The sequence below is a fragment of the Trichophyton benhamiae genome (assembly GCF_000151125.1).
Source record: "Trichophyton benhamiae CBS 112371 chromosome Unknown contig00074.8, whole genome shotgun sequence".
Taxonomy (NCBI): domain Eukaryota; kingdom Fungi; phylum Ascomycota; class Eurotiomycetes; order Onygenales; family Arthrodermataceae; genus Trichophyton; species Trichophyton benhamiae.
In genome coordinates, this window is record NW_003315102.1 from 153,161 (window position 1) to 165,041 (window position 11,881).

The 11,881-nt window shown below is 53.3% G+C and overlaps 3 protein-coding genes across 3 annotated transcripts; all 3 read left to right on the forward strand.

The window, feature by feature from the left end:
• Positions 1–602: 602 nt before the first annotated feature.
• ARB_00054 (C6 transcription factor (UaY), putative) lies at positions 603–4,081 on the forward strand (the record flags this gene model as incomplete). Its single annotated transcript, XM_003013561.1, has 3 exons — positions 603–2,883; positions 2,941–2,978; positions 3,050–4,081. 3 exons carry the CDS (start codon positions 603–605, stop codon positions 4,079–4,081), a joined length of 3,351 nt encoding a protein of 1,116 aa, XP_003013607.1.
• Positions 4,082–5,220: 1,139 nt separating this feature from the next.
• On the forward strand, positions 5,221–8,617 carry ARB_00055 (DnaJ domain protein; the record flags this gene model as incomplete). Its single annotated transcript, XM_003013562.1, has 2 exons — positions 5,221–5,317; positions 5,418–8,617. 2 exons carry the CDS (start codon positions 5,221–5,223, stop codon positions 8,615–8,617), a joined length of 3,297 nt encoding a protein of 1,098 aa, XP_003013608.1.
• An 827-nt stretch (positions 8,618–9,444) lies between these two features.
• Positions 9,445–10,964, forward strand: ARB_00056 (uncharacterized protein; the record flags this gene model as incomplete). Its single annotated transcript, XM_003013563.1, has 4 exons — positions 9,445–9,484; positions 9,533–9,655; positions 9,742–10,193; positions 10,257–10,964. The coding sequence occupies 4 exons, from the start codon at positions 9,445–9,447 to the stop codon at positions 10,962–10,964; spliced, it is 1,323 nt and encodes a 440-aa protein (XP_003013609.1).
• Between the last annotated feature and the right edge of the window lie 917 nt (positions 10,965–11,881).

The following is an 11,881-nucleotide window of genomic DNA, read 5'->3' on the forward strand; positions in this document are numbered from 1 at the left end:
CCTGTAGAGCTCGACCTTGCGAGTTTCTCTTCGCCTTTTCTATTGCCTCTGTGATAGACATGTTCATCACTAGTTAGCAGCCAGGCCCTTGCACGCTTTTTGCTGGGTCTATCAAATAGTTAGCTAACTAGCTAGTTAATAAACCCGAAGCCGCTCAGCTTTTTCTCCGACAGAATATCCTCCGAATAAAAAGCAAAGAAGAGATGGGATATCGAGAGACGAAAAGAAGGCCCTCGAGATAGATGTTATGGATCATATATGACTGGACCTAGCTGCTGGCCTCCGATGGAGTTGCATCAACCTTCGTATAACATAATACGCTAAGTTGGCTAACTAGTTAGTTAGACTGACACCCCCCCGTCTGGCGATGCTCGAACCCCCAGCTCCATCTCCATCTCCATCTGTCCTCGCCCGCCTCAGCTGCTTCACCACCGAGTTCTAGTGGCTTCAAGAGACCGAATGCGCCCAATGGATCCTCCAGTTCTGCTGCCACGCTGGAAGTGACCGCTCGTCCTGGATCTCAACAGAGCACAAGCTACTACTCCTCCCCGCCGCCGCAGTAGCAGCAGCAGCAGCAGTAGCAGTAGCCTGCCATATCAACCATGAGCCGTCCTGGTACGAGCGCGAGCCAAAGGTCGACCAATCTCGAGGTACCGCCCGCGTCTGCGACTTCGCATTCCACGTTCCGAAACGTCTCTGCCTGCAATCGCTGTCGAATCCGTAAGAACCGGTGCGACCAGCGGCTCCCGCGCTGCCAGTCCTGCGAGAAGGCGAAGGTTCACTGTGTCGGCTATGATCCGGCTACAAAGCGTGAGATACCGAGGAGCTATGTCTTCTTTCTGGAGTCTCGTGTCGCATACCTGGAGGCTCTTCTGACGGAGAATGGCGTTGCGTTTAGGCCCCCGGAGGCGCACGAAGGTGAAGGAGACGAGCTACGCCTGGCCGGCCTGGCGCGCGCGTCAGCCGGAACAGGAGCAGCAGTAGAAGAGGGAGCAGGAGACGAAGGACGGGATGCAGCGCATGCAAAGGAGACCGGGACGAAGGAAAGGCTGCCGTTGAATAACAACAATAATATTGCACCGGGAAGTAGTGACGCAAGGGTGAAGCGTGAGCCGGCCAGTCCTCTGTCCGTGCCAGCAAAGACTGCAGCCAGGAGCAACAGCAGCCTGTATGGCGGTAGGAAATCGCTGGCCGATGATGCGAGCAGGCGGATTGATAAACTGGTCTCTAGCGTTGGGATGGTGCCTGTCCAGGGCACCTCTGACCCGAGATACCTAGGCTCTACGTCCGGCATATCCTTTGCTCGAGTGGTGTTTTCCGCCGTCAGAAGCTCGGTTTCATCCAGCGTCTCCGAACGAGGATCAATCCGGCCGGGCTCCCGTCGACAGTCGGCTGCTGCCAGTGCGAGCAAGAATGGCAGTGATGGCGGCGCCGCCAGCGGAGGCATGCATTCCATGAGGGACTCATATTTCGGCCTGCAGACAAAACCAATCATGAAACAGGCGCCTTTTCCAGACCGTGAAGTCGCTCAGAGGCTCGTCAGTCTATATTTCGAATATTCAAACGCCCAGATCCCTATCTTGCACCGGGTCGAGTTCATGGAGGTCTTCAATCGGGTGTACGCTACGGAGGAAAAGCAGCGTTCAGCTCGGGACCTCTATTTCCTGAATATCGTCTGTGCTATTGGAGCTGGCGTCATTTTTGATGCCAAAGGCGACGGCGAGCCTACGTCTCAGGAGATGAAGAACGACGATAGCAGGCAGAGCCCGACTCATTCGCCAGCACATAAACGAAGGCGGCTATCAAAGCAGCAGCACCAACCGGAGGAATATCACGCCTCTGCCGTTGTTCATCTGGAGTCGTGTCTAGGGTCTTCTTCATCTGCGGATGGCTTTGGGGGCGGGTTAGAGGAGCTACAAGCTGTCCTGTTGCTAGCCAGCTTTGCCTTGCTTCGACCAGTTGCCCCTGGACTCTGGTACATTGCCGGCGTTGCAGTTCGGCTTGCAATTGACCTTGGCCTGCATCACGAAGACGGGACAGGTGTTGATTCCATCGATGAGGTTGAAGTTGCGCGCCGTATGTCTCGCATGGACAGCATTGATGAGCACTCATCCGAACAGGTCAGAGCCAGATTGAAAGTTGACCCTCGCGAGAGAGGGAGAAGAGAGTTCATTCGTGATTTCAGACGAAGGCTCTGGTGGTGTGTCTACTCCTTCGACCGGCTGGTCAGCACCTGCGTTGGCCGCCCATTTGGTATCACTGACCAAGTCATCACCACTGAATTCCCGTCCCTCCTTGATGATGAATATATTACCAAGGCCGGATTCGTTGCAGCACCGTCTGGGGCTCCCTCATACAAGCTAGTTGCGCATCATTACTTCAAGCTACGCCTCCTCCAATCTGAAATCCAGGAAGTCCTTCAACATCAACAGGCCATGCTAGCGAGGAAGAACGGTAGAAACCGTAACAACTCGTTTATGCACACGAAACTTCCTTCTCCGTTTTTGCAGAAGTTTGATAGCTTCCGCTCCTGGCGGATAGACATTCACCGGCGTCTTGATGAGTGGATACAGTCCGCGCCCAAGGCTCATGAGATAGGGGTGCAGTTCTCGCTCCAATTCTTGGAGCTGAACTATTGGCAGACTCTGATAAGCCTGTATAGACAGAGCTTGACTGTGCCGAAGCCACTGGCCTCAGAGAGAACGCCGACAGAGGACGTATCAAGCCCCTCTCTGGCAAGTGTTGAGGAGCCAGAAGATGAGGACGATGTCTATTCAATGGTCGCTGAAGCTGGCCAGAAAGTGCTGAGAATCTACAGACAGTTACACCGTGTGCGTCTGGTCAATTTCACTTACCTCGCAACTCACCATTTGTTCATGGCTGGTTAGTCCTTTCCCCCATGTCTTGTGCAGGTTGAAATATACTAATCCACATTATCAGGAATATCGTTTCTGTATGCTATCTGGCATTCGCCTGCTGTGAGAAGTAGACTTGTCAGTACCTTTCCTAACAATTTTACCTAGAAAATACTTATTGACCCTGATGATAGACCCTTGATGACGTCGACTTCACTGTCCTCGCTGCAACATCTGTACTCAAGGACTTGATAGAGAAATGTCCGCCTGCTGAAGCATGTCGGGACGCTTTTGAGCGGATGAGCAAAGCCACTGTTCAAATGGGACTATCAACTACTGGTTTTGGCCAGCAAGCAGGCGTTGGTGATAGGCTGGGTACTCACAATCCCAGCGCTCAATCCGGACCACAACACCAGAATCAGAATCAGAATCAGAATCAAATATCTGATAGTCAATACTTCCACAACACGTCTTTCTACAAGCCTTATCCTCAACAACCGTACTACCATAGCTCCAGGCCCTCTCGAAGCCTGGATTCAATACCAGAACAGCCCGTTGACTCTCGTCCGGTTGAACAATGCACGGATAACCGCTTTAGCATCACGAATTTTCTGTCCAACCCCGTTGGCTCGTCCAAGATTGGAAAGGCGCAGTCTTCCTCGCCTCCACAATATCATGAGCACCGCGATATACCTAGTCGAGCCGCTTCCACCACTCCAGAAAAAAGGTCACCAAAGTCCGCCTCGCGCCAACTAGAAAATCCCTTTTCACCTAGCCAGTTCAACAGCCAGCTGCAAGCCGCATCTCAACGCCAACAGCAGCAGCAATCACCACACCACCAGTCTACCCATCATTACACATATACTGACCCGTTTGCAAGCCGGACCCCGCAGCCCAATCCTCACCAACAACAGTTCCATTCCCCACAGGCCACCAGCCAAGCAGGAGCACCATTTTACGTCCCTGGACTTGATGATCTCCTGAACAGTCCCTCTCGCCCGTATACCTCGGACAACCAAGCAGTCTACACCAGCGGCGAAGGAGCAGACATCAACTTGACGAGTCTTCCGTTATATTCACCAGATAGCACCCATGCTGCCATGGCGGGAAACAGTGCCCTCGACCTGGGATTCGGAGTCGGCACTGCCGTTGACTTCCAGCATGACTGGAACGAAAATACTGGTTTCGACCTGTTTGATGGCCTCTTCTTCGGCGGAGGAGGGTGATATCATATATTATTATATTACCTCACGCTTTGATGATCATGATGATGTACATAGCCACTGCTTCTGATATTGCAGATCTAAAGCCGAGCAGGTCTCATTCTAGCCACCTCCCCTTCACCTACCTTCACTTATTACTCTCTTATATAGCTAGTTCAGTGAATATGTGATATGCGAGATACCCCCCTGTTGCCCTCCTCCACCCACCCCCCGGCACCCACATAAATTTCACCTCGTAACGTGGCGAATATCGTAGAAGAACAACACAGCCATACATAACGCACTAAAATGCCCAAGCCCGCCCATCATCTGCTCGGATTGGGCACCAGGATGCGCAAAAATGAAGCCGGAGTCCCTGGTGATTGGCGGCCTGCAGGCTCGTTACAGCCTTGATACGAGATCTAGCTAAAGCAGGCCCAAACTTACCAAACTTACCATACAGATCTTACCAATCTTACAGTGATAAGATCAACTTTTTTTTATTTTTATATATATATTTTTTTTGTTTACCAAAAAAGGAACTTCTTGACGTTTCGACAGCGAAAAGAAAGCGAAACGCGAGTCAAAGAAGAAGAAGAAGAAGAAGAAGAAGAAGCCGACGACGACGACGGCGAGCAGGCCTGACTATAGCCCGGATCTCTCGTCTGTCTGCTTGTCTGTCGCCCTGTTCGATCTCCGAGCTCATCCTGGTATGCACCAATCCTGCCCTACAGCTTCATCCCGTCCGTCCCCTGGGGCGTACTGGTACCCAACACCCCCCCAATCAGACGGCGTCCACCAAGACTTCTCGACCGGGGAGCGCTGACAAGTGTCTGCTTAAGCATCGCAGCGGCTCTTTAAAAAAGGACGGGCTGCGGTCGTCGTTCTTCGCTCGCTCGGACCAAAACGTCAAGCTCTGTGCCTGCGTGGAAGAGGGCGGCTCGTAACCACTGACAACCAACCCAGAGATAACCCGGATACGCAGGAGACGCAGCAAAGCCACGGGAGAACCTGCTCTAAGGGTGCCGGCAGGCAGACACAAGATGATATCATTACCTTTCGAGTAATATATTTTTTTTTTCTATCGTTTTAACCGCTTCCATCGTCGATATCGGAAACCAACCCCCAGCCCGGTGGCCGTTGGTTGCCAGCGAGCCGCAGCAATGGTGAAGCCGGACGTGTCGAGAGATTACTATGCTGACCTGGGAGTCGGTCCCAATGCAGACCAGGAAGAGATCAAAAAGCAGTTCCGGAAACTCGGTGAGAAGGACCCCCTACAGCAGACAAGTTCACCCTTGATTTATCCTTGTGCAACAGGGAGGCTAATAAATTAATGTGAACTTGCGGTTCTTATATGCAGCTCTGAAGTACCATCCGGATCGAAACCCGGGGAAGGAAGCAGAGTACAACTCGAAGTTCCAAGCCATCCAGGCTGCACATGAGATATTGGTCGACCCCCAGCTGCGATTGAAGTATGATACTGGTCGGTTGAGAGCTGGCTATGGCAAACTATATGGGCCCTCTAGGACGGCAACTCCAACACGCCAGGCTCCTCCGCAAGCAGCCTCGAACCCCTTTAGAAAATCGCAACCCAGCTACAGTTCCCATCAGTATGGAAAGTCGGCCAACGCATACCCAGGGGCATACCCGCCGCCGCCGCCGTCTTCTGGGGCACAAAGATACGCAAGTTACGCGAAGGCAGGCGCGCAGAAGTTTGATAAGGTGTATGAAGAGTCCCGCGCCAGAGCGGAGGCCTTCCAGGGCTTCCAGGATATGAAGAATAAACAACCCCAGCCTCAGATGCCTGGTGGATGGACTAGCTTTGACCCCCGAACTGGACGTGCCCAGGAGAAACCAGCTTCCAAACCGCGTGCATCACACCAAAAGGGGCAGTCGGCGTACCATGCTTTCGCAGAGGAAGCACGGAAGGCGGCAGAGCCCCCTACTCCCGAGAGATCCAAATCAACGAAAGCAAAGAACGGATTTGCACCAAGGACGGCCGGAGGAGATGAGCCCATGGCAAAGTGTGCAACTTCGTACTACAATCTCCGGGGTGAAAGGAATCGAGACTCGGATCCTATGTCCTACTTTTTCTCAACGGCTCCGTCGCCAACTGCGAAGAAACCGCAGCCATATGATGACTTGTCTGACCCGCCAACACCTAACCTCCATAGAACTAGCAGCAAATATGCCACATCTGGCGGAGAAAAGACATATGTTCCGAAGGCTGGTATTAACCGTTCTTCTAGTGTCCGTGAAGAGACCGCTTCCCGACCCCAGACGAACCCGCCGAGTCCGATCAACTCTGGTACAAATTCGAACAGACGGCATAGTGCCAGCCCAAAATTGAAACCGAATAGAAAGTCGACCTTTTCCGCATCTTCAGCTTCTTCCACAACCTCTAGTGAAACCGACGATACCGACGAAGTGATCTTGAATCCCCGGCCCAAGGCAGTGCCACGAAGCAGGCGTGCACACAACGGCTCTGCATGGAAAGCCAATAACAAGTCTTCAGCAACTGGTGAGAGCCCATTCGGCTGGGCAATGGGGCCTAACTCATGGCTCTTTACTGAGATCAACGGCTCCCCAAGCCAACCACCTTCGAGCTCTAACAAATGGAACTGGTATGCTGACGATCAACACGAAGGGTATGGCCCGAGTACATTCGGCAGCAACGCACCCTTTCCATCAGAAACCCGCCGCGAGTCCTCGATGGGCCGCACGATCCCCCCTATGCCTAATGTGAGCTCTTTCAGAGCGACCTCAACGGAGGAACAGAGGCCAAGTGCTGCAACTATGTATGACTTTATTCCCATATCTACACCCACACCCACACCCACACCCAGAAGTACACCCAAAAATACTACACCTACCCCCAAGCCCTCAGCTCGAAATTGGTCAGAGATATGGGGATTTTCCCCGAAACCTGGCGTTTCAGCTAATTCCCATGTCCCACCTCTGTGGGCTTACCCTGCCAACATACTCCCTACCTCGTTCACTACTCCCCAAATGTCAAAGGAAATGGAGGAAGAAGACGGCGAAACTGAGGATGAAGATGAGGGGGGAGGTGCCGCCGCCTTCAACACTGACGATGCAGGACGGACACCGCGAAAAACATTTTCTGAATATCGGGAATTTCCTTCCAGCACTCCGTTGAGGGCCGAAGCTAACTATTCTACAACCATACACAGTTTTGACCAACCGGACAGTAGCAATCCAAATACTCAAAATGAAGGCCTTGCCAGACACGCCAAGTCAAAGAGCAAAAGCTATGAAAGCTTCAACTCTGGATTTTCGCCATCCGAGTGGAACTTTGCCTTTTCTAACAATGCGCAGTTCTTTGCACCAACACAAGGCGACTCTTTGGCAGGAACACAGAATAAATTTGGTAGCAGGCCGCGGTCTCGTTCCCGCCCTACAACGTCTCAATCCAACGAGTCACCACAGAAGTCCACCAACAATCCTTTTGACTTCAAGGACACCAAGCCAGACGTCCGACCGCCGCTATTCAAGACCACCACATTTACAGCTGAGCAGCTGCCTGACAGCTTGAACGAGAAGACCTGGACCATACCCACCGCTCAAGACATGTTCTTCGGCGGCCAGAAGAATCAAACGGACTCTAAGAAACCTGCCAACGAACCAAAGCCAGTCAGGATAAGCTCGGAGGCAGAGGAAGAAGAGGCGACGTTTTCGCCTCATCAGATTTTTGGGAAGAAAAGCACTAAGCGCGAGTCCATGGATATGGCTGATGAGATGGACGTGGATGAAGAGTTGCCCACCGTCAACGTAGCGAATGCCCAGGCCGGCAATAATACTACTAACAATAAGCCAAAGTTCTCCATGGGTCCAGCGTTTATGCCGTCCAATAAACCTGGCGGGAAGCCTGAGCTGTTCAATTTGGCAAAGCTTGGTTTGGTCAACCCCTTCACGGCCAGCAACTCGAAGGGTATCGCTGACCTGAAGGACCTTAACTCGTCACTCCCATTCGAATCCAAGGCGGCGAGCAGCGAGAAGCCGTCACAGCGGCCCATCCACCCTCGGGATCTGTCGTTGCCAAAGCCGCCTAAGGCACCAACACCACCTGCAATGATTGGGGCGCCACCGATGCCTCGGACGGCCATGGAGAAGCAGTCTCTGCCGCAGACACCGTGGGATATCTACATGGTGCAGATGCAGGCTTACATGCGCGAATGGAACAACTTCAACCGCACCATGCTAGCCCACTTTAACGAGCGTCAGCACCTGGTGGAAACGGCCATGGCTCCTGGCTGGATGCGAGCGGTGGGAGACAGCAGCCGGGTCAAACTAGACGGCAGCAACGGCGACTCTGCGGATGCAGAAGAGGACCTTCTGGTGGGCAAGGGAAAGGCCGGCTACAGCGAGTATCTCCGGGGCATCGAGGAGGACTTCGTGGTCCGGCAGCACTGGGACGTTGCCTGGGAGCGACACCGCGAGTGTATCCTGGACCTTGGGAAAGCCCGTGAATGGCTACGCAGCGGCCACGGCAGCGCACAAGGCGCTTTTCAGAAACCCGGAATGAAGATGCCGGTTAACTAGGATCTCGACATGGCTTTTATTTCATTTCATTTATTTTATTTTTCTCCCTCTTCATCGCTAGCAGGAGCCCCCCCTTTTTCCTTCTACACTGCATTTTACTCCATGACGGCGGTGGTTTGATTATCTCTCCTATCCCTCCCCTGTTGCTATTTCACTTCTTCCCCAGCTTTTGACTGTCATGTACTCCGGTCCTCTTCTGTCTGCATGTACAAGTATGTCGTGTCTTTTGCTCTTTTTGATGCATGTCTTCGTCTTCCCAGCCGGCGTTTGGCAGAGGTGCCTTCAAGATACCACAGGTGTTAGTTACAACCGCAGCTCTAGAATCAGCTTGACTGTCCATACCACGTCCATAACATCCTCTCGCTGTCCATCGCATGTCCATCTCATGTCCATATCAAACGTCTATATATCTCTCTGTAATAGCCCCTGAACGGCCTCCCCCCCTTCCCTTCCCCCAGCCAGCCACCAACACGTCCAGAGACGTAGAAAATCAACCCCCCGCCGTCGCCGTCGAGCCTGCTAGTATCAAACGCAAAAGACAGCCGGCCTCTTCCCTGCCGTCTCCTGCATCTCGCAGCCCGCCGTCCGCCGTCCTTCATAGGAAGTATCCTCGATCTCGGCTTGGCTCCGGAAGTCGGCGAAAAAGCGCAAAACTTCCTTTTTGCTTCTTTTCTTTTTCATCCCACCAGAAAAAAAGAGTCACCTCAGCGTCCTTCAATCTGCTCCGGCTCGCCTGAATTATCATCGTCCTGCCCGGCCTTGCTGGTCTGCTGTGTCTCTGGAACGACTCGCAAAGTGCTGCCTCGCCTGCCCGCTCCGGCTGCAAGATGGTCACGATCGTGCTGGGGTCCCAATGGGGGGACGAAGGTGCGTCTCTCTCTAGATCGCTGCCGTGACTCAACCGCGGCTTGCAAGAAAAGAAGAAGAAGGAGAAGAAGAAGAAGAAGCTGACAGTCGGCGGATCTACAGGCAAAGGCAAGATCACGGATCTGCTCTCGCAAACGGCGGAGCTCTGCTGTCGCTCTGCTGGCGGCCATAGTGAGTGGCCATCCCACCTTGCCCGGCTAGATAGATAGATATTCGCTGTACTCGCGGCTGACCAGGACGCTGAAAACTACGAACAGACGCCGGACACACAATCGTGCACGACGATATCACCTACGACTTCCATATCCTGCCCTCCGGCCTCATCTCGCCGACGTGCGTCAACCTGATCGGCGCCGGGACGGTCGTCCACCTGCCCAGCTTCTTCAAGGAGCTCGCCTCGCTCGACGGCAAGGGGCTGAAGAACGTCCGGGAGCGGGTGTTTATCAGCGACCGGGCCCAGGTCTGCTTCGATCTCCATGCTGTGGTTGACGGGCTGGAAGAAGCCGGGCTCGGTACTCGAAAGGTAGGGACCACAGGCAAGGGAATTGGGCCATGCTACAGCGACAAGGCCGCCCGGCGGGGTGTCAGGGTCGGCGACATCCTGGACGAGGGCGTGCTGGAATCCAAGCTGAGGAGCCTCGAGGCCGGCTACCGGAGACGGTTTGGAGAGCTGGACTATAACGTCGAAGAGGAGATTGCCAAATTCAAGGTATTCTTCATTAGCAATAGTTCGTTCTACAGTCTAGAATCCCATGGCTAACGATGGGAGCAGGAGTACCGGAGTCTTCTGAAACCGCATGTGGTCGACCAATTGACACTGCTCAAGAAGTTCGAGGACAAGTCTGCCTCCATACTCGTCGAGGGCGCCAACGCTCTCATGCTCGACATCGACTACGGCACCTACCCCTTCGTGACGTCTTCCTGCACCGGCCTCGGCGGAGCAATCCAGGGAATATGTCTAAACCCGACCTCCATCAAGTCTATCGTCGGTGTCGTCAAAGCCTACTGCACCCGCGTGGGCTCCGGACCCTTCCCCACCGAACAGCTCAACGAGATCGGTGAGAAGCTACAGGTGGCCGGCCGCGAGTTCGGTGTCACTACCGGCCGTAAGAGACGTTGTGGCTGGCTGGACATGGTCCTGCTGCGCTACAGCGCCAGAATCAACCACTATACCGCCCTCAACCTGACCAAGCTGGACATCCTCGACGACTTTGACGAGATCAAGGTTGCCGTCGCCTACAAGATTGATGGCAAGGAGCTCGAGTCCTTCCCTGCCAGCTCGGATGCCCTGGAGAAGGTCGAGGTTATCTACGAGACCCTGCCCGGATGGAAGTCAAAGACCATGGGCGTCTCCAGATGGGAGGATCTCCCCGCAAATGCACAGAAATACGTCGAATACATCGAGCGTTCCCTCGGCGGCGTCCCTATCAAATGGATCGGGACTGGCCCGGCCAGAGCGCACATGATTGACCGTAACTAGGCAGCAAGCCAAACGGAACACGCCTTTCCCTTCCTCCTCCTATGCATGCTATACTTTTGCATGATTTTCTTGTGTACTTATCTATTCTTTTTTCCCCTTTCTTATCTTTTTACTGGGATTCTGCGCATATCTTGTTGGTTCTTGAAGAGCTTCAACACGCTTAGACAGGGAAGTCCGGGGTTTACTTCAGGGGCCAGGGGCATCACTCTCTAACTAACGAGTTAGTTACCTGCATAAGCACATGGTTATCTTATCTTCGTCTTCTGCGACACGGATACTTACTTTGGGCTTCCGGTGGCTTTAAGCGAAGTAACTACAGACAGACAGTCCATCAGGGGGCACAGGCAGGACAACAGCCTGGAATGATTTATACAATCAAACGACATCCGATACTTCTACCCGCCGGTCTCTCTATAACCACTGTAAAATGTATAAAGACTCCTGCTGCAAATAAAAATACTGTCCAATTATACAATCAGCCTGCTGTTTCATCTCGCCAGCCAAGCGGCGGTTAGCCAGCGCCCCCTGCATCCGCCAACCAGCCGTCAGACACGCCAGCAACAACACGCCGTCTGCTATTCATAGTAGTATATTCACCCGGCGCTTAGAGCCATTATTGAGGCAGCCGGCCATTCACCCGCCTGTTCTGAAGCCTGCAAGCAACTGCTTTCTTTTATTGCGGATCTTGCCGCCATGGCCGTCCTGCTGCTGCTGTCCTCCAGCTTTGCCAGCGGCGTCTTTGGCTCCTCACAGAGCAGGTCTCTTCACCTCCTACTCTTCGTACATAGAAGACACCGGCTGATACCATAATAATAATACACTGCTCTCTGATCTACTGCTCTATCTCAACGTCCAAGGACGGTATGCCATCTCTTCCCTGCTCCTGTCTTGTCCAGCGTGGGCTTGAGCTAACTTGC